Source organism: Leptopilina heterotoma, unplaced genomic scaffold (genome assembly GCF_015476425.1).
Source record: "Leptopilina heterotoma isolate Lh14 unplaced genomic scaffold, ASM1547642v1 Lhet_272, whole genome shotgun sequence".
In the NCBI taxonomy this organism is placed as follows: Eukaryota; Metazoa; Arthropoda; class Insecta; order Hymenoptera; family Figitidae; genus Leptopilina; species Leptopilina heterotoma.
In genome coordinates this window covers 315334-337857 of record NW_025110982.1, presented here as the reverse complement: position 1 = coordinate 337857, position 22524 = coordinate 315334, and the positions used below count along the sequence as shown (strand labels likewise).

The following is a 22524-nucleotide window of genomic DNA, read 5'->3' as shown; positions in this document are numbered from 1 at the left end:
TGTTTTGAGCATTAGACAAATTGATAATTCGACGTTTTGAACATTCGACTACTTTACCATTCTACTACTTGGCAATTCGAACAGATGGCGTTTCGACTACTTTACTAAGTTGTCGTATACATAAGTTTATATGTAAATCAGATTGATATAATAAATTATAGTTGAGTTTTATAATTATATTTGATAATTAATCCCGAACACTAAAAGGATATATATAATAATTGAATTGTGTAACCATATCCCACAATTGGTGACTCCGACGTGATCGGGATGACATCGGATTTTCAATCTACCTTAATCCAAGTTGCTAAGTGCAATCCGATTTTTATTTCAACTTTTTTTAAAACAAAAAAATTTTTCTATTAATTTGGTTACAAAATTTACGACTTTTTCGTAATAAAAACTGTGAATTTTTCGACTCAAAAATACGACCACATGTTGAGCTGAGGACCGCCATTTTTGTATGTGCGACAAGACGACAACCTTCATCAGGAGTTCTCCACATTTGTTGAATCCTGAGAGATTTTATTCGACCGATTCAGTTTTGGAAAACATCGACTCTTAATTACGACAAAATTTGAAACGCACTTGTTCGTATGAACGAGGCTCCTAACTACATGGTTGAACGAGACAGCATCGAGCCGTTGACTCGGAACTGGAGACAGTCACTCAGCCTCGAGGAATTTCTGATTGAGTTCCTGATGGCATCGTTCACGCTTTTGGGCATATTTTGGTGAGATAGCTGCTCAATTTTTTTTCGCTTTTTGAAAACGGCGCATGGGCACTCACTACTCTGAGCCCATGCAGCAGGTGCGTAACGCATATACCTGTTAACGTAACGCATTAACCTGTTTTTAACAATATAACAGTTTTCACTTTCCTTTCCCTTATGATTTTTCCTCTTTCATGAGAATTTTCTGTTGACGTCTGCTATTCACGATATCTGGAGGTTTTCCCGGGGACCTTGCCGAGAATTTTTCTACATTCTCAACACCAACCGATGATTAATTTCGATCGAGAAAAATTTCTTTTCAAAACGCAATTTTACCTTCGTATAAATTTTATAGTTTCAAAATTTTATTTCGAGTTAATTTAAATGTAAATAAATTTTTGTTTCGGATTTCAATACGTATAATATTTGTGTTTGAATTTAAGCATTGACTGCTTTGTTTTGAGACGATCAATTTATTTGAAAGTTCTAACCTTTTTTGGAGTGCGATGTCATTCAAACTATCGGTGATTTAATAACGTCGACTGAACCTATTCCAAATCTTTATACAGAGATCAAAAATAGATTAATTGAAAGTTATTCTCAATCCCCCGAAAGTGAACTTCGAAAAATTTTAAAGGGAGAAATTTTGAGTGACGGAAAGCCCTTGGTGATTTTGAGTAGAATTCGACATTTAAGCCGTAATCGTTGTAGTGACGAAGTCATCCGCGCGATTTTCATTGAACAGCTTCCAGCGAATTGTCGTGCTATTCTCGCCATGTCTGAAACTAGTGATCTTGCAAAACTTGCTATAATCGCAGATAGAATCGTGGACGTCGGGGGTTGGTCGTCAACTGCGGTAGCATCGGTTGATAGGCGCGATGATCTTAATTCTAAAATTGATGAATTAACTAGTCGGATCGAGTCTCTTTCAATCGAAACTCACAGAGAATCGCGTAATTACAATCGAGATCATTCAAGATCTCGATCTCGTTACCGATCTATGTCAAGAAATCCCAATGAAAACAATAATAAAAAGAAACCGGGCAATAAGAACGATAACGATAAGAAATGTTTTTATCATAAAAAATTCGGCAACGACGCATTAAAATGCAGACCACCTTGCTCATTTAAAAAAAACTAAATACACCACCTCACACAGACAGGGTTGATATAAATTACGATTCGAAACGCCTTTTTATCAGAGATAGAAAAACTGGAATGGTATTCCTTATTGATTCTGGTTCTGATATTTCATTGATTCCTGCCGATCACAAAACCAGAAAACGACCTGTCGAATCCGTACTTTATGCAGCGAACAGTTCGCTCATAAATGCGTATAGTCAGCGTCGTCTTTCTTTAAAAATTGGTCTTCGTCGATCGGTTTCTTGGAATTTTTGTATAGCATCGGTACCCTATCCGATAATCGGGGCCGATCTATTATCGGCACATGGATTAAATATCGATCTTCGTAATCGCAGATTGATTGACTCTCAGGACGGAGTTGAGACAATCTGTGATTTTAGAGTAGCTCCCTGTTGTGGGGTGAGTGTGGTTAACATATCAACATCGTACTTGAAAATTATCGCAGAATTTCCATCAATTACCGGTTTACCTCAAGCGGATAAAATATTGTCGACCGGTGTAATGCATCATATCATCACAAATGGTTTACCCGTAGCGGAGAAAGCTTGCCGGTTATCACCTGAAAAACTCATTTAGGCTAAAAATTTTTTTCAATCCGCAATTAAATCCGGAATATGTCGCGCTTCTAGTGTATCGTGGGCGTCGCCAATTCATATGACTTTGAAAAAAGACGGAGAGTGGAGAATTTGTGGGGAATACCGTCGCGTTAATTCTAAAACCGAACCGGATAAATACCCGGTACCCCACATTCAAGACGTATCAGCAATTCTTTTCGGCAAAACGATTTTTTCGAAATTGGATTTAGAGGCCGCATACAATCAGATTCCCATAGCGCCCGAAGATATTCCTCAGACGGCCGTTATAACACCTTTTGGCTTATTTGAATATACTGTAATGACATACGGTTTGTGAAACGCGGGCCAGACGTTTTAGCGATATATTTTTAAAGTTCTGGGAGATCTTGATTTCGTGTTAGCGTACGTCGATGATGTACTCATCGCTTCCTCAAGCGTGGAGGAGCATGAAAGACATCTGAGAATTGTTTTTAATAGACTTGATAAAGCATTTCTTCGCGTGAATTTAAAAAAATGTTCTTTCGGTCAAACGGAGATGGAGTTTCTTGGATTTTTGATTAATAAGGATGGAATTAAACCCCTACCAGAGAAAGTTAAGGCAATTCTTGAGTTTCCGAAACCTCAGACCATTCTTAAGCTTAGACGATTTTTGGGACTTATGAATTTTTATCGTAGAAATTTACCAAACGCGGCGAACGATCAGGGACCTTTAAACGATTTTTTGCATGAGTCAAAGAAAAATGATAATAGAAAAATTCCATGGGATCCTGTCTCGGAGAAGGCTTTCGAAGATTGTCGTCGGAGTATTGCTAATGCCGCTCTTCTCGTGCATCCCGCACTTAATGCCCCAATTCGTGTTGTGACGGACGCGTCAGATTACGGAATGGGCGCTGCCCTTGAACAATCTCAAAACGGTATTTGGTCTCCATTGGCAATTTTTTCTCGACGATTTAGCGATACTCAAAAGCGTTATAGTACATACGATCGCGAATTAACAGCAGTTTTCGAGGCAATTAAATATTTTAAGCATTTCCTCGAATTTTTGAAATTTACCGTGGTTACTGACCATAAGCCGTTAATATATGCTTTCTCTCAGAAGTCGGACAAAGCATCGTTGCGTCAACAAAGACAATTATCATTTATATCTCAATATACAACATCTTTCGAATATATTCCGGGAAAGAATAATATTGTCGCGGATTGTCTGTCTCGTGTCGACTTGATTCGTTTGGCGTCGGATGTTAGCTTGACGGAATTGTCTGAAGCACAAAAAAATGACTCTGAATTGATGAATCTTTTTGTAGAAAATAACACCAGTCTTAATCTCAAACGAATGCTCTGGGGTCCTGATCACACCCCGGTCATTTGTGATTTATCTGGAGAAATTTTGCGTCCATATATTCCTAAAATTTTTCAAAGACGAATATTTGACATTTTTCACAATCCTGCACATCCTAGTGCAAAAATTTCTGGAAAAAATATTAGTAAGAGTTATGTTTGAAAAGATATGAACAAGCACATTCGCGAATGGTGCAAAACCTGCTTATCTTGTCAGAAAGCAAAGATATCCAGACATAATATTGTACTTCCATCTCATTTTGTGGCTCCCGAGGATAGGTTTCGACACGTTCATATTGATATCGTCGGCCCAATGACTTCTTGCGACGGTTATATGTAGATATCTTTTGACGATGATCGATCGTTTTTCACGTTGGGTTGAGGCTGTTCCCTTGAAGGACATCGAGGCAATAACGGTTTATCGCGCCTTTGTTGATGGTTGGTTGTCTCGTTTTAGGGTCCCGGAGAAGGTCACGACGGATCAGGGAAGTCAATTTGAATCACTCATTTTTAGATCATTGCTTCAAATGTCTGGTTGTTATCGTACTACGGCGTATCACCCTGCCGCTAACAGAATAATCGAGCGATGGCATCGTACTCTGAAGGCGGCCCTGATGTGTCACAATGGTGAGAAATGGATTCGCGTTTTGTCAACGGTTTTACTTGGTTTGCGCACCAACGTTTTCGATTCGGGAGCTTCGCCTGCGGAATATTTATACAGAACAACATTGAAAATTCCGGGTGAATTTATTCTTCCGGAGGAATTCGTTCCAAATCCTCAAATTTTCCTTGAAGAATTTCGCGAGAACATTAGACTTGTTAAACCTGTTCCGGTCGAACATAAACATAAAAGGAAAATTTTTGTTCACAAGGATTTGAATACGTGTTCTCATATTTTTTTGCGCCTTGGACGAATAAAAAAATCCCTAGAGTCACCATATTCGGGACCTCATAAAATAACTAAGAGAATTTCCGATCGAATTCTGGAAATTGATGTTAATGGTATTAAGAAAAATGTGTCGATTGAAAATGTTAAACCCGCATTTTTCGCACGCGAAAATCTAACAATGCAAAGCTGGTATGCAAGCGATAATCCTTCGTCGAGTAGTTCTCCTTTTGATGTTGTGATTTCTTCGCCGGACAATATTGTCCAAACGCCAATGAACAATACTCCTCTCAATAGTGATAATTCTAATCAAAACCACGAAAGTATTCAATTACCTAAATTAAGAACTTATACTAATAAGAAGAAAAAAGTTACTTTTAATTTCGCGAATGATTCAGATCATACTTATTCCTGCGCAGGAAAATAATGTAAAAATTAGTATATATATTTTTTTATAATGTAAATTTTATTCATAGCGTAAAAAGAAAATTTTTTATTTTTTTACTCGGGGGGGAGTATTGTGAGGAAATAGTTATTTGAATTTCCCTCTCGAACCCCTCCAGCGAGGAGTGGGGATTGTGTGAATGTACATGTGTATGCTTGGCTATTGTCATTACTATTTTCGGAGTCTCGAGACTAAGTTGTCGTATACATAAGTTTATATGTAAATCAGATTGATATAATAAATTATAGTTGAGTTTTATAATTACAGTAGAACCCGGTTAATACGCTCCCGTTTAATACGATTTCCCGCTTAAGACGCTCATTTATGATGGTCCCTGCAATTAAAGACATATTTTCATACATTTTATCACGTTTAATACGCCAACGCAGCACTGCTACAACATCTATCCGCGACTTACATGTTGTCTTACACTATATCTGTCGGTATCGGCAAGCAACTCAGTGCAAGTAGCGCTAAGCATTCACTTAATTAGTTTGCTTGAAGACCACCATTGTCGCTGTCTGCGGTCTTTTGTTTATGTCAGTATCTAACCTCTATTCATTGAAAAATGTCAACACCAAAGCGAAAAGCGTTATCTCTCCAAGAAAAAGCGAAGATATTGAAGCTTTATGGTGAGAAATCTCAAACACAAAGTCAAACAAATTTGGCTATTGAATTTGATTTACCAGTTTTTACGTTACGCACCATTTTAAAGAGTAGAAATGAGATTGAAGAAGAATGTAGGTCAGGTGGAGCGAAAAGAAAAAAGTTGAAGACAGGAAAGTTTGAGAAATTAGAGGGAGTTTTAGTGGATTGGTTTCATCAAGCAAGGGCTTTAAAAATTCCGATAAGTGGTCCTATTTTATGTGAAAAGGCACGTGAAATTGCCGCCGGTTTACAAATCACAGATTTCACTGGTTCCACTGGTTGGCTTGATCGCTTTAAAAATCGCCACGGTATTGTGTACCGTCAAATCAACGGAGAATCTGAATCTGTGTCCGAACAAGATGTCGATACATGGAAGACAATGCTTCCTGCAATGTTGCAAAATTATGAACCTCGAGATATTTTCAACGCTGACGAGTTTGGATTGTTTTTTAAATTAATGCCCAATAAATCGCATGTTTTCAAAGGGGAAACTTGTCATGGAGGTAAAGCCAGTAAAGAAAGGCTAACTGGTTTGGCGTGTTCAAACTCTGATGGATCTGAAAAATTACGTTTGCTAGTCATTGGTAATTCAAAGAAGCCACGTTGTTTTAAAAACGTAAAATCATTACCTGTAGAATATGATGCCCAATCTCGAGCCTGGATGACTGGTCCACGTTTCATTAAATGGATAAAAGCTTTAGATGACCATTTTCAAAGCAAAAGTAGACAAATAATTTTGTTCATTGATAACTGTCCTGCTCATCCCAAAGATGTGGAGCTAACGAATATCAAACTCGTTTTTTTACCTCCAAATGCTACAAGCAAATTACAGCCCATGTATCAGGGCATTATAAAAGTTGTCAAACAGGGTTATAGATCGCGTCTGGTTCATCGCTATCTAAAAGAAATGGAAGCCCCTGATTGCAAACAGCCAGTAAATGTTCATGACGCGATATTGTATATTGCAGCTGCATGGGATGAAATTAAAAAATAAACCATTGAAAATTGTTTCACAAAAGCAGGATTTCGAAGCAACGACTACGTTATCATAGAAGAAGAATCAGAACCAAACATTTTGCCAGATTTTCCTGAGTATTCTTCGATCGATGATGACGTTTTAACTTACGAAGTGAGTTCACTTCAAGACCTTGTGGACGATGCTAAGAACATGGAAGAGGTACCCGAAAATGATGACGATGACGAAGATGAACCTATTCCAATATTGTCTAATTCTCAAGCTTTAACTGCAGTAAACGATTTAAGGCGTTTCTTTTCTTCACTGAGTGACAGTGCAGATGGATTTCAAAAATTAAATTACATTGAAAATATTATTATTTCCAATTCATCAAAATCGTTGTCACAAAAAAAATATGATTATTTCAAGTAATTTGAGAATATTATGTGATTATATTGTAACTTCCAAAGATGTAAATGTTTCTTATTAAATAAATGAATATATAGTACATTTTTGGGGCTTTCCCGCCTAATACGTTTTCCCGCTTAAGACGCATTCTTAACGCTGTCCCTAGAGAATCGTATTAACCGGGTTCTACTGTATATTTGATAATTAATCCCGAACACTAAAGGGATATATATAATAATTGAATTGTGTAACCATATCCCACATAAGCATTCGACGATTTGAGAATTAGATGTTTTTAGCATTCGACGTTTTGAACATTCGACGAATGGAAAATTCAAAGATTGAAGCATTCGATGAATTAACAATTCGATGTTTTGAGCATTAGACAAATTGATAATTCGACGTTTTTGAACATTCGACATGTTGACGATTCGATGTTTTTAGCATTCGACGTTTTTATCATTCGACGTTTTGAACATTCGACGAATTGAGAATTCAATGTTTTTAGCATTCGATTAAATGAAGATTCGATGTTTTTAGCATTCGTCTAAATGACGATTCGATGTTTTGAACATTCGTCAACTTTACCATTCTACTACTTGATAATTCGAACAGATCGCGTTTCGACTATTTAAGTGTGGGGAATAGCAGGCTTGCTGCTTTCCCTCACTCGCTTTTACCCCTCCGTACGAGGAGTGGGATAGAGCCGACTGAAGTATAGTTCATTATTATATTACGAGAGTCTCGTGACTAGTAAGACGAGAAAGTAGCATTCATTTTGTAATACTAAATATTATATTATAATAAATTATATTGTTGAGTTTAAGCAAAATGTGTTAAATTTATCCTGAACACTATAATGGGAATATTCATAAATATTAATTATTTATTCAACTAAAGTTCCCACAATTGGTGACCCCGACGTGATCGGAATAGCGTCGTGGAAAATTGAATCTACAAATATCATGGGAAATGAAATCAATCCGTACACAATATTAAATCGATTGATACAAAATATTTTTATAAATTTTTTTCCCATGAAATCGTGAAGTGCTCAATATTTATTATTACGAATTTTCAACTATTCATGTATGAGCACATGTTTTTACCTCAACGACGCCATGTTTAATTTACCGGTAAACTCACATCAGGCTATTCTCAACCTTCGAAGAATCCTAAATTCTTAACAACTCAACCTAAAAATACAAGAATATTTTCGTTCGAAGATTTTTTGTTATCCTGTGTGACCAACATCGACAACCATTATACTGCAGTGACGAATGTGATGCCCGAGACCGGATGCCGCCAAAGAGACCAAGAACCTGTTCATTTTTGAAAATGGAATTTCATCACTAAGAAATTGACTCCTGGTTCCGGTTATGGTGAGACAAGCTGTCACAAATATTTTACGCTTTTTGAAAACAGCGCATGGGCAACTCTATTCTGAGCCCATGCAACAGGTGCGTAACGCAATCAAAACCTGTTTTGCAAAATAATAGTTTTCAGATTTCCTTTCCCTCAAATTTGTTTCTCCTTTTTCTTTCATGAAAAAAGTTCAATTGACGCCTGGAGTGAGGAGTGATGCTGAGAGCTTCCTGTGGACTTTTTGACGATCTATATAAAAAAACGAAGTCTTATTTCAGGACTTTTATATCAAAAAAACATCCATGGATTTCGCCATCCTCATCACCGGTCATTTCTTCGTGGAGAGGGATTATGCAGCATATGGAACCATCGCGTTTTGGGAGTCGTTGCCTTGTGTTATTTATTGTTCGTGAGTAATATGAATGTCCTCGATCATAACCTTTCTTATTTACATTGGCGAATTCGAGTAATAATAATTTTCGCAAAAGTCCAATTTAACCCTTTAAAGCCCGAATTATTTCCACCGATTCGATTTCAACCACACTTGGTATATAATGGTATATAATCTGAAGTCAAAATTGCAAAATTCAAAATGGCGGATCCAATATGGCGGACGAAAAAATAAAAAATAATGGGATTTATATGAAACTTGTCACTCGGGGGTTTTTGGGGTCGCTGATTACGAATATGAAGTCGAAATTGCAAAATTTAAAATGGCGGATCCAATATGGCGGACGAAAAAATTAAAAATTAATAAGACTTATATGAAACTTGTCACTCGGGGGTTTTTGGGGTCGCTGATTACGAATATGAAGTCGAAATTGCAAAATTTAAAATGGCGGATCCAATATGGCTGATAAAAAAAAATAAAAAATAATGGGATTTATATGAAACTTGTTACTCGGGGGTTTTCGGGGTCGCTGATTGCGAATATGAAGTCAAAATTACAAAATTCAAAATGGCGGATCCAAAATGGCGGACGAGAATTAAAAATTAAATAGGATTTACTTGAATATTGTTACCAGCTGACTATCATTTGTTCTATTTCATTCAAGTCATGCGCTCCAGGGTTGTCAATTGTTTTTATTGATTGGCCAGCTGATTTTCATTTGTTCTTTTTCGTTCGAGTCAAGCGTTCCAGGTTTCCTTTCACAAATGGATTAAATATCTTACTTTTATTAAACATAATTCGCTCTATTAAATCCACCATTATGATTCTTAACATTTTAACCTCAGAAACCCCAAAAACTCAAAGCATCAAATTTAATGTCAATCCCATTAATTTGTTATTTTTTTGTCTTTCATATTGTATCCGCCATTTTGAATTTTGCAATTTTGACTTCATATTCGTAATAAGCGACCCCAAAAACCCCCGAGTGACAAGTTTCATATATCTCCCATTATTTTTTTGTCCTCCATATTGGATCCGCCAAATTAAATTTTGCAATTTTGACTTCATATTCGTAATCAGCGACCCCAAAAACACCCGAGTGACAAGTTTCATATAAATCCCATTATTTTTATTTTTTTTGTCCGCCATATTGGATCCGCCATTTTGAATTTTGCAATTTTCACTTCATATTCGTAATCAGCGACCCCAAGAACCCCCGAGTGACAAGTTTCATATAAATCCCATTAATTTTTATTTTTTTTGTCCGCCATATTGGATCCGCCATTTTGAATTTTGCAATTTTAACTTCATATTCGTAATCAGCGACCCCAAGAACCCCCGAGTGACAAGTTTCATATAAATCCCATTATTTTTTATTTTTTCGTCCGCCATATTGGATCCGCCATTTTGAATTTTGCAATTTTGACTTCATATTCGTAATCAGCGACCCCAAAAACCCCCGAGTAACAAGTTTTAATCGAATCTGATTAATTTTTTAAAATTTTTTTGTCCGTCATAGGAGAAAATGTATCTTGACACTTTTTTTATTTATTATTATTTTAATTATTTATTATTATTTTTTTACTTTTGTTTTTTTTAATTATCTGCTGGAAGAGTTTTACTAGAGCTAAGAATTTAAAATTTGTAGTAATATGTACTAGTTTCAAAGTTATGATGACTTTAATGCATTTGTGGTACAGCGTATGTACCACTGGGCGTTAAAGGGTTAAGTTGTTTGACGCGTTTAAACGATTTCTTTAGTGAAAAATAATATTTGATAAAATTTTATTTTTTGATTTATTTGGTCGAAATAATACAAATTTTGCGCATTTCATTTTAAAGTTTATTTACAAAATGCGTATTGTTTTAAATACACCTAATTGTATCGACAATTTTATTTGGTTATGTCTGATCATTTTTATTTCACAATTAATAATTTTTAATTCGAAATTTATTAACGATTTGATCAAATTTTTTTTCTAAAATTAATCGCGTTATATTAAAACATTTTGTTTTTAATAAACTATTTTATTTTCGATTTCAACGTCTAAAAGCACTGTGTGTGTGATGTTTTTGTATTGCGAATTATATTACTCTTAGTAAATGTTTCGTCTTTTTGTTTTGTTTCTCGGACATTAAACGTCTTTACATTTTTGTAATTTATTTTTATTATCGGCGAAGGAATATCATTCGTATATAATAATTTTATTTATTTATTTTTTTCTTTTCGATCGTTATAATGACTGACACAGAGAAACCGGAAACTTCGAACAATAGCTCACTGAATCAGAATCAGGGGGCGACCGATCCGAATCGAGAGCATGTTGATGCATCATATCGTATTCCAAAAATTTGTAGTTTTTTTCGCAACGAGCCCGCATTATGGTTTGCTCAAGCGGAACTTTTATTCGACTATGCCCATCTTACATCGGAGAGAGCTCGAGCTGGTGCCATTATGGCTGCCATGGATTGCGATGTCATCCAGGTTATTGGGGATCTTATTGTATCGGCTGAACCTATTCCGAATCTCTATACGCAAATTAAAAAAAGATTAATTGAAAATTTTTCGTCCTCACCGAGAGTGAATTACGCGGTATTTTAAAGGGAGAAATTATCGGCGACGGAAAACCTTCTGCCATTTTAAATAGAATTCGTCACCTTAGTCGTAATCGGTGCAGCGATGATGTTATTCGTATAATATTTTTGGAACATATTCCGGCGAATTGTCGGGCTATTCTTGCCTTATCGGAAACCAACGATCTCGCGAAACTCGCTACAATAGCCGATAAGATTGTCGATGCGGGACCTGTTTATGGTGGATCGGTGTCGTCTATCGAAAATGATAACGATTTTAAAAGTAAATTGAACGAAATATCTCAACGCCTTGACTCATTATCGACGGGAAATTTTAAAAATAACGGAAATTATAATCAAAACCGTAATAGATCACGATCTCGATCCCGATTTGATTCGAATAAATCGCACGGTCATAAAAAAATCGATCTCAAAGCCGTAATAATAGAGAGAAAATTTGTTATTATCATAAAAAATTTAGCAACAACGCTAATAAATGCAGACCACCTTGCGCTTTCGTTAAGTCATCGTCGGAAAACTAGATTCGCCACCTCACACAATCAAGATCGACTCTACTTCCATTTCAAAACGCCTTTTCGTAAGGGATCGAGAATACGGATTAACCTTTTTAGTTTATTCCGGTTCTGATATATCCTTGATACTGGCCGATCATAAAACTAAAAGAAAACATGCCCAATCAACTTTATGCCGCGAACGATTCGATAATAAATGCATATGGCGAACGTCGCATGTCATTAAATCTTGGTTTTAGTCGTTTGATAGTGTGGAATTTTAGAATAGCATCTGTGCCCTATCCTATTATAGGGGCAGATCTATTGTCAGCATACGGTGTAAACGTAGATCTTCGTGGACGCAAATTAATTGATTCTCATTCCGGAATTAATACAATTTGTGACGTAGGATTGGCATCTTGTATTGGAGTGAGTGTGGTGGATAAGTATAATAATTATATGAAAATACTAACCCAATTTCCATCTCTAACGGGTTCGCCTCAGTCTGGAAAAATTTTGTCACAGGGCATTATGCATCACATTATTACTAATGGACCTCCGGTAGCTGAGAGGGCTCGTAGGTTATCACCTGAAAAGTTGATTGTTGCTAGGGATCATTTTCGTGAAAAAGTAAAGTCTGGTAAATATCGTCAGTCAAGTGCATCGTGGGCTTCGTCACTTCACATGGCTTCTAAAAAAGGTGGTGGTTGGAGATTATGTGGCGACTACCGTCGTGTGAATGCTCATACAGTACCGGACAAATATCCTGTCCCTTTTGTACAGGATGTCTCAACAATGCTATTTGGTAAAAAAATCTTCTCCAAATTGGATCTCCACGCTGCGTATAACCAGATACCTATCGCACCAGATGATATCCCTAAAACCGCCATTATCACACCATTTGGCTTGTTTGAGTCAACGGTAATGACATTTGGTTTGAGGAATGCGGGTGCAACCTTCCAGCGTTACATTCATAAAGTCTTAGGTGATCTCGATTTCGTTTTCTCATATATTGATGATATTTTGATTTCTTCGGTAACTGAAGAGGAACATGAACATCATTTGAGACTCGTTTTCAATCGTTTGAGTGAAGCTTCTCTTTGCCTCAATTTGGATAAGTGCGTTTTTGGTCGTTCTGAGGTGGAATTTTTGGAATATTCAATCAATAAAGACGGTGTCAAACCTTTTCCCGATAGGGTTAAAGCAATCCTCGATTTCCCTAAACCTCGCAATATTCTCAAATTAAGACGATTTTTAGGCTTGATAAATTTCTATCGAAAGTGTTTACCGCGAGCAGCTGATTGTCAGAAGGCGTTGAATGCATATCTGCATAACTCTAAGAAAAATGATAAAAGGGAAATTCACTGGAATCCGGATTCGGAAAAGGCTTTTGAAGATTGTTGAACAAATGTCGCAAACGCTGCACTCCTCGTGCATCCATCATCTGCTTCTTCGACTCGTGTCGTGACAGACGCGTCCGATACGGGTATGGGAGGTTCTTTGGAGCAATTTCAGGATAGCTGCTGGAAGCCCTTAGCATTCTTTTCCCGAAGATTCAGTCCAACGCAGAGAAGATATAGCACTTATGATAGGGAGTTGACCGCGGCATTCGAATCAATAAAATACTTCCAACATTTCGTCGAAGGTAGAGAATTTTCTTTAGTCACAGACCATAAACCTCTAATTTATGCCTTCAGCCAAAAATCTGACAAAGCCTCCCCAAGTCAGTTAAGACAATTATCTTATATTTCTCAGTTTACTACTTCTTTGGAATACTTACCTGGAGAGAAGAATGTAGTCGCGGATTGTTTGTCTCGTGTTGATCTTATACGTTTGGCGTCGGACGTGAGCTTATTGGAATTATCAGCAGCGCAGAATAAAGACCCAGAACTTCAAATTCTTTGCCAAGACAAATCCACTTGTCTTAATTTAAAGCGCATTCTGTGGGGTCCTGATCACACCCCAATAGTTTGCGATTTATCAGGAGAAATTTTGCGTCCTTACGACCCAAAAGTTTTTCGAAAACGGAAACGGAAAACATCGAAAAGAGTTATATTTGGCCGGGTATGAATAAGGATATTCGAGAATGGTGCAGAGAATGTTTGCCCTGTCAGAAATCGAAAGTATCCCGATATAATATTCTTTTGCCTTCGCAGTTTGTTGCTCCTGAGGATAGATTTCGTCATGTCCACATCGACATCGTTGGGCCGATGACTTCGTGTGACGGTTTTAGATATTGCCTCACGATGATTGATCGTTTCTCGCGCTGGATCGAGGCGATCCCGTTAAAGAATATCGAAGCGTTAACCGTTTACCGTGCTTTTGTCGACGGGTGGATTTCCCGCTTTGGAACTCCTGAGAGTCTTACGACGGACCAGGGGAGCCAATTTGAATCCATAATTTCCAAATCGTTGCTTCATTTGTCGGGTTGCAAACAAATTCGAACCACGGCTTATCACCCCGCCGCGAACGGGTTAATAGAGCGATGGCATCGCACGCTAAAGGCTGCCATAATGTGCCATGGCGACGAAAAATGGACTCGCGTATTGTCAACCGTATTACTTGGATTAAAAACAAATGTTCTCGATTCGGGGGCGTCGCCCGCTGAATATTTGTACGGGACCACATTAAAAATTCCAGGAGAATTCGTTCTTCCTAAGGAATTCAATACTATTCCTTAAATATTTCTCGAAGAATTTCGCGAGCATATTAAACTCATTAAACCGATTCCTGTCGAACATAGGCATAAAAGAAAAATTTTTGTTTACAAAGATATTAACTCATGTTCACATGTTTTTCTAAAACGCGGAGGAGTAAAAAAATCTTTAGAGCCACCGTACTCGGGACCACATAAAGTGATTAAGAGAGTTTCTAATAAAATTTTTGATATTGATGTAAACGGTGTTAAAAAATCGGTTTCGTCGAAAATGTCAAACCGGCATTTTTCGCACGTGAAGATTTGAATGTATCAGTGAATCATAGAGAGAATGTTGCGACTGGTATTCCTTCGAACGACATTGCGATTCCTATTGAAAAAAATATTGTATCTTCGAGCGAAAACGCAATTCCCACAATAGAAAAAAATATTGTATTTTCGAACGAAAAAGCGATTTTCTTAACAAAAAATATTGTATCTTCAAGCGAAAACGCAAGTCCCACAATAGAAAAAAAAATGTATCTTCGAACGAAAAAGCGATTTCCTCAACAAAAAATGTTGTATCTTCGAACAAGATAAAGACTCATTTTGTAGAAAATTTAAATTCGAACAAGAAAAATACTTCAACTGTCGGACTGTGGGATTTAGCCTTAATAATTATGTATATTTTCACACATGTGTAAGAGACTTTAACCCACAGCCTCTTGGCGGCAAAAGAAAAGGAATATTTTAGTCGTGTGTAGAGAGTCACACTGAAAACATTGTTGTGTCCCGGTAGTAACTATTTTCTCAAAAGAAATAAATATTAATTTATATAAATCTTTATTGGTGGTTATTTACCCAATTATTTCATATTTGATCAGTGGAGGATCAAATCAACATTTTTCTAAATAAATCTCAAAGAGATCTCCACATTTGGTGACCCCGACAAAAAGGGTTAGAAATCATTTTTTTTTCCTTTACGGAAAACAATTTTCTAAGTAAATCTTCTGATATTTTCGATATTCCAGAAAACACAAATTCTTTTTCTGGATCTTTTAGTTAATATCCCGACAATCCGGCTTCAACGGATAAATTTTGATTATTTAAAATCGAAAAAAAATTTATCGAAATTTTTTCATATAAAAATTTCTTGGAAAATATTTTTTTTCCTTTTCCACGTTTCTTTTCCCTTATACCGGCGACCAACCTAACAGCAACAACATCCAGCTGCTGTTTTCTAACTCCCAGTGATTGAAAATATATTTGAAGACTGCTACGAAACAATATAACGGAGAAATTTTTTCCAATTCGGAGGATCTTTTCTCGACGAAGTCTACACATTCGTCACCCTCTTGTTTTGCAGTCAACGTTCATTTTGTGCGCTGTTTTTGTACATGTGGGTGAACATTGTTCACCCACACCAGGTTAGTACATAAACCTTATTTTATTTCCAGTAAAATTTTTATGGTATAAAGAAAAGGGATTTTTCTTAAATCATTCTTTTTTTCCTTTTACGACTGATGTTCCTGGGAGTGTATGACTACTGTCCTTCAACGTTTTAACTGAGATACAGTCAATCGCGAGATACCGTCAATCAAATATTGGATTCTCGCTGTTTAAGAGGACTTCTTCTTTGACCATCGAATACTTTATCCTGAACTCGTTCCTTTTTTTATTGGACAAATCGACTCAAACTTCTTCTTGGATGCCCACCTGTTCGCATCAGAAGCTATTATCAACTCATCGTGGGACTACTCGCCGCATCGAATTCTTATTTATGGTTTTTTTATCCTTTTAAAAATTTTTTTTCTACTTCATCGTTTTTCTATAATTTTTCATTTTTATTTTTTAAACTATTTAAGGCTGGAGTCCCATGGTAGCGTTTTGCGTTGCGTTTTGTAACTAGGCCATGAGTGCAAATAGAACAAACATATATCTGTATCTCTCTCACACTCATGGCCTAGTTACAAAACGCAACGCAAAACGCTATCATGGGACTTCACCCTAAGAATTTAAATTACTTGACGATTTTGACATAAAATAGTCGTTTTCAACGATTTATGATTTCATTTATCTTTTCGAGACAAAAAGAATTTGTTTCTTTCTTTTTTAAGAATTTCAAACATAAATTCAACACATATACATTCTTTTTAATTCAAAAAGACATTATTAAGACTTATCGTTATCAGTCGTGAGATGATTTTTCTAGCGTATTTAAACGCTTAACCTTCTCACCGTCAAATAAGCTAAATCATTATTATAATTTTTTTTCTTTTTGATATTCTTTTTAATTCATGCGGTATCCCAAGTTAGTTGAAATGAAAAGCATTTTTATCTTTTCGACAATTTTGTGTGTTTTTGGTTTCGTGTATATTTTTATACAATTTTTTTATTTTAACGTATCCGTAAACGTGAACTATAGATTTATAAACCGGATCGCTCAGTGACCTTCTCGAGAACCTCGCGAATTGTTTCGTTTCTTTTTGGAGTTTGCGCCTGTTTTGTTGAGTAGCTGACACCTTGTCACACATTTTTTTTTATTTTTACCTTTAACATTTTCGTGTGTTTATTTTATTTTACCATGCCTACTGACGACGAGATTATGTCCCCCGAGGAACAGATTTCGCGTTTGCAAATGCAACTCGATAGAGTTAGCGATGAGATGTTGAACTTGCAGGGTCAGCAGCGCGTTGAAGCTTACCGTCAACCTAAAATTCCGCGTTTTATATCGAGTGATCCTTCATTCTGGTTCATCCAGGTCGAATCGGTTTTTAGTAATTGCCGTATCGTTGCCGAGAAAACAATGGCCGACTACGTTATAGCCGACCTTGATCCTGAGATCCTGATATGTGCGCGCGACATTATTTCGCTTCGACCTGTTCCAGCTGATATTTTTACTAAATTGAAGACGAGAATAATATCTTCTTATTCCGTTTCTTCCGAGTCTAAATTACGCCAGCTTTTAAAGGGAGACATTCCAACTGATGGCAAACCATCTTTAGTTTTAACCCGACTACGCGGCTTAGGTAATGACAAATGTAGTGAGGACATTTTGAAATCGGTTTTTCTCGATCAACTTCCTCAATCAACGCGTGCTATCTTGGCTGCCTCTGCCGTTACGGATTTGCAGAAGTTAGCGGACCTAGCTGATAAAGTCTATGAGACTACTAATTTTGCAAACTCGTGCTCAGCAATTGCCGCAAATAATACTAGTCCTTTTTCTAACTTAGAATCTCAAATTAGCGCATTAGCTGCTAAAGTTGACGCACTCTCTTTTAAATCGTCCAAACATTCTAATAACAATTCTCGATGTCGTTCACATTCTCGTAACCGGAGTAATCATCGCGACTCGCGTAATCGCTCAGCTTCTCGAAATCAGAAACCTAACTGTTGGTACCATCATAGATTTGGCGAAAAAGCCAACAAATGCATCGAACCTTGCTCTTATGTTTCCGGAAATAATAATAATAATAAAAACAACGCGAATTCTAAATCGGAAAACTAATAGCGCCCAGCCGTTCTGAGACAATCGGGAGTGGCGCATTTTCCAAGCGTCTCCACATTCGTGACCGTCGATCTGGTCTGTTATTTCTCATTGACACGGGTTCTGATGTATCTCTCGTTCCATCTCCGCCAAATGCTAAGCGTAAACCATCGGACGTCGTACTCTTTGCTGCTAACGATTCACGTATTGCTACCTATGGTGAGAGACGAATGACACTTGATCTTGGATTTAGACGTGAGTTTTCTTGGAATTTTTGTGTAGCTGCAGTTCCTGCTCCCATCATCGGTGCTGATCTGCTAGCACATTTTGGACTCACCGTCGATCTTGGTCATCGTCGCCTTCTCGACTCGCTCACTTCGTTGCATTCTAATATGTCGTTTCATGGCTCTTCTTCGTGCAGTGTTACATCGATTGATCGCTCATCTCCTTTCGCAGAGATCTTGTCCCATTACCCGGAAGTCACTGGAACTTCGCAGTCCACATCGTTGACCACACACAATGTATTCCATCATATTGTAACTGAGGGTCCACCCATGGCAGAACGCGCGCGTCGCCTCGCTCCGGATAAACTCAGGGCCGCGAAGACACAGTTCCAGTCATGGACTCAACAGGGCATTTGTCGTCCGTCCAGCGCTTCATGGGCTGCACCGATTTACCTGGCACCTAAGAAGGAAGGTCTGTGGCGAGTGTGTGGTGATTATCGTCGTTTGAACTCGGTCACTATTCCGGATCGATATCCAGTCCCTCATCTTCACAATTTTTCTAATTATCTTGCTGGAAGAACAGTTTTTTCTAAGATCAATTTACACATGGCCTACACCCAGATCCCCGTTGCTCCGGAGGATATTCCCAAGACCGCCGTAATTACACCTTTCGGCCTCTTTGAATTTTGCCGCATGATGTTTGGACTGCGTAATGCAGGCCAGACATTTCAGCGCTATATCTTCCGGGCACTCGGTGATCTGGATTTCGTTTTTGCCTACGTCGACGATTTGCTCACCGCTTCTTCCAATATGGCTGAGCACGAGCAACATATCGATACTGTTTTCAAAAGGTTGAAGGAATATGGTCTTCGTGCCAACATTGACAAGTGTAGTTTTGGTCAGAGTGAGTTGGAATTTTTGGGTCATACTGTAAATTCCGAGGGTATTCTTCCTACTCGCGAGAGAGTAGAGGCTATCACTTCGTATCCTCGTCCTAGGACGGTTCAGGAGTTACGTCGTTTCCTCGGATTGGTTAATTTCCATCGTCGTTGCATTCGTCAAGCTGCACAGATACTCTTACCATTGAATCAATACCTCGTAAATTCTAAGAAGAATGACAGGACTGAGGTCGTTTGGACTGATGAGGCCACCGCTGCTTTCGAGAAGATCAAGGAGAACATCGCAAATGCAACCTTGCTTATCCATCCCACGTCGGACGGTGAAACCCGGGTCGTAACCGACGCATCAGATTTTGGTATTGGCGCTGCCTTGGAGCAAAGGGTCTTTGACAAGGACTCTTCCGCTGACGTTTGGAAGCCATTAGCTTTTTTTCACGAAAGCTTACTCCTGCTCAACGTGCTTACAGCACTTATGATCGCGAGTTAACCGCGATTTTCGAGGCTGTTCGTCATTTTCGATATTTCCTCGAGGGTCGCGAATTTAAGATCGTCACCGATCATAAACCGCTAGTTTTGCATTTAAACAGCGATCGGAAAAGGCATCTCCACGTCAGCAGCGTCAGCTTTCCTTAATTTCACAATTCTCGACCAACATTGAATATCCCGCCGGAATTGACAACGTTGTTGCCGACGCATTGTCTCGCGTCGAATCCGTCGTCTTGCTTCCTGAAATCGGTTTGCATGAGTTCTCTTCGGCCCAGTCTGGTGATGACGATCTTCGAAAGGCGTTGCAATCCACTGACTGGTCGATTCGTATCAAAGAGTTATCCTGGGGTCCTGAGAACATCGTCGTTCATTGTGATTTCTCTGGCGCGGACTTACGTCCTTTTATTCCGTCCACACTCCGTGAGAAGATAATGAAACTCTTCCATCTTCCTTCGCATCCGAGTGCTCGCGTCATGAATCGCATGATAAGCAAGCGGTTTGTTTGGCCGGCGATGCATAGAGACATTTCCGCGTTTTGCAGGACTTACGTCGATTGCCAGAGGTCAAAGGTGTCTCGTCACACAATTCTCCAACCGGCGGATTTCGTTTTGCCTGAGTCCAGATTTAAGCATGTGCACATTGATCTCGTGGGTCCACTTCCTGATGATCTTGGATTTCGCTACTGCCTAACCATGATCGATCGTTTCTCCAGGTGGCCTGAGGCGGTGCCCTTGAAGAATATCGAGGCATCGACTGTCTGCAGGGCTTTTGTGGACAACTGGATATCCCGTTATGGAGTTCCTGACACCATCACCACTGACCAGGGCAGTCAGTTTGAATCGCGTGTATTTGCTTCGCTTCTTCATCTCTCTGGTACTCGTAGGATCCGGACCACCGCCTACCATCCCGCATCCAACGGGATGGTGGAGCGCTGGCACCGATCACTCAAGGCATCGATCATGTGTCATTCGGGCTCCAGATGGACGCAAATTCTTTCTACCGTTTTGTTGGGCCTTCGAACAGCTGTCGTGACTTGTGGGGCTTCTGCTGCTGAATACCTTTATGGTACTTCTTTGAACATTCCGGGGGAGTTCGTCCTTCCTAATGATCTTCCTTGTGATCCTCAAGCCTTCCTAACCGAGTTTAGAAGTCATATTCGTGAAGTAAAGCCTGTGCCTGCTGCTCATCATCACCGGCGCAAGGTGTTCGTATCTAAAGATTTGACCTCATGTTCACACGTTTTTATGCGTATCGGTAGATCGAGAAGGTCGCTCGAGCCTCCTTATTCTGGTCCACACAGGGTCGTCGATCGCACATCGACTCGCGTGTATAGAGTAGATATTAATGGCGTTATTAAACAGGTCTCTATTGAAAATCTAAAGCCCGCTTACATGGTTTGCGAACCAACTGAGTTGAATAATTTGGATATTCCATCCTCTATACCAATTCAGTCTCGCATTGGAGCTGATAGAGATTTGTCTAAATTAACTAAGACAGATTCTTGTGATATTCCTAGTCACGAAAAACGACCAGTCTTTGTCGAACCGCATACATGATAATTCGTCAAACATTTTAACACATGACAGTGCTGCGACTGTGCTTGCCTGTCCTGAAAATAAAAATAACTCGAACAAAAACAGTTTCTCGACTGATCACAGTTATTGTTCTAAAATACCAGAAATAAAGAAACCAAAAAGGTTTATTCCTAACATATTAAGAAAGAAACAAGTTCATTTTAACATTTAATTTTTCGACGAATCATCTGTACATTTTTTTTCTTTTTTAGTATAAGTAATGTTATTATCTTCGACAGTATTATATTCTAAGCTTTTTTTTGTTTTCACGTAAAAAGATTTACTACTACCGTGGATATATATATATATATATATACTATATAATATTTTTATATAATATCTTTACATCTTATATTTTACAATTTTTTTTTAATTTTATTTATTTAAATTTATATCATTGTCACTAAGGAGGGAGTATATGTGGGAACTAGCCTTAATAATTATGTATATTTTCACACATGTGTAAGAGACTTTAACCCACAGCCTCTTGGCGGCAAAAGAAAAGGAATATTTTAGTCGTGTGTAGAGAGTCACACTGAAAACATTGTTGTGTCATATTTGATCAGTCTCATGTAGCACGTAATATTACAGTAGAAGCGACTTGAAGGCCTTTCTCCAATGGGTTCCTAAAACTTTGCGTTGCGTCGGTTGCTATGGCAACATATGCTAAAATCAACGCAACGCAGTCATTCGCAGACAAACGCAGAGCTTTGGGAACCCATTGGAGAAAGGCCTTCAAGATTGCAACGCGTTCCGGGAGAGACGTACCTTGGAAGGTAAGAAGCACGGTAATAGAAGGTTCGTGTGAGACAGATGCCAAATCTGTCTCACGATTTTCCTGTTGAATCGCATAACATAAATTATTTTACAATCTTTCCCGCTTTGACCTAAAACTTCGGCATTCTCCAAAATCTCCTCGTTAGAGATGTCCAGACCCATTAAGAAGTAAGGAATTAATAAGAATTCGAAATGTTTAATTCTTTTGAATTCCGTTTGTGACCAATTCTTTTCATTTTCATTTGGAGAAGCCGAAAAGAAGCTAAGTTTATTCTTTTGAATACCGTTTTAATATTTTAAGCGGAAAAAAAATTTGACGGTTCGAAGATTTGAACCCTCAAGCTTCATTGTCGGAGACAAACAGCTTGTCCGCTCAGCTATTTAAACTGTACTATGACTACCGAATTTTAGAAGCACTTATCTCAAAGTGTTGCAAACTTCAAAGGAATTAAAAAATTACAAAATATTAAAACGGAATAGAAAGGAATTG

General features: G+C 38.1%; 4 protein-coding genes across 4 annotated transcripts; all 4 read left to right on the top strand.

Moving 5' to 3' along the window:
• Window positions 1-596: 596 nt before the first annotated feature.
• Window positions 597-1853, top strand: LOC122503899. The gene is made up of 2 exons (XM_043614660.1): window positions 597-733; window positions 1424-1853. The coding sequence occupies exons 1-2, from the start codon at window positions 597-599 to the stop codon at window positions 1851-1853; spliced, it is 567 nt and encodes a 188-aa protein (XP_043470595.1).
• A 77-nt stretch (window positions 1854-1930) lies between these two features.
• LOC122503898 lies at window positions 1931-2431 on the top strand. The gene has a single exon (XM_043614658.1). The coding sequence runs from the start codon at window positions 1931-1933 to the stop codon at window positions 2429-2431; it is 501 nt and encodes a 166-aa protein (XP_043470593.1).
• Window positions 2432-4121: 1690 nt separating this feature from the next.
• On the top strand, window positions 4122-5081 carry LOC122503897. Its single transcript, XM_043614657.1, has one exon. It carries the CDS (start codon window positions 4122-4124, stop codon window positions 5079-5081), a length of 960 nt encoding a protein of 319 aa, XP_043470592.1.
• A 586-nt stretch (window positions 5082-5667) lies between these two features.
• Window positions 5668-8888, top strand: LOC122503895 (tigger transposable element-derived protein 4-like). Its single transcript, XM_043614656.1, has 3 exons — window positions 5668-6616; window positions 6770-6996; window positions 8754-8888. The coding sequence occupies exons 1-3, from the start codon at window positions 5668-5670 to the stop codon at window positions 8886-8888; spliced, it is 1311 nt and encodes a 436-aa protein (XP_043470591.1).
• Window positions 8889-22524: the final 13636 nt, after the last annotated feature.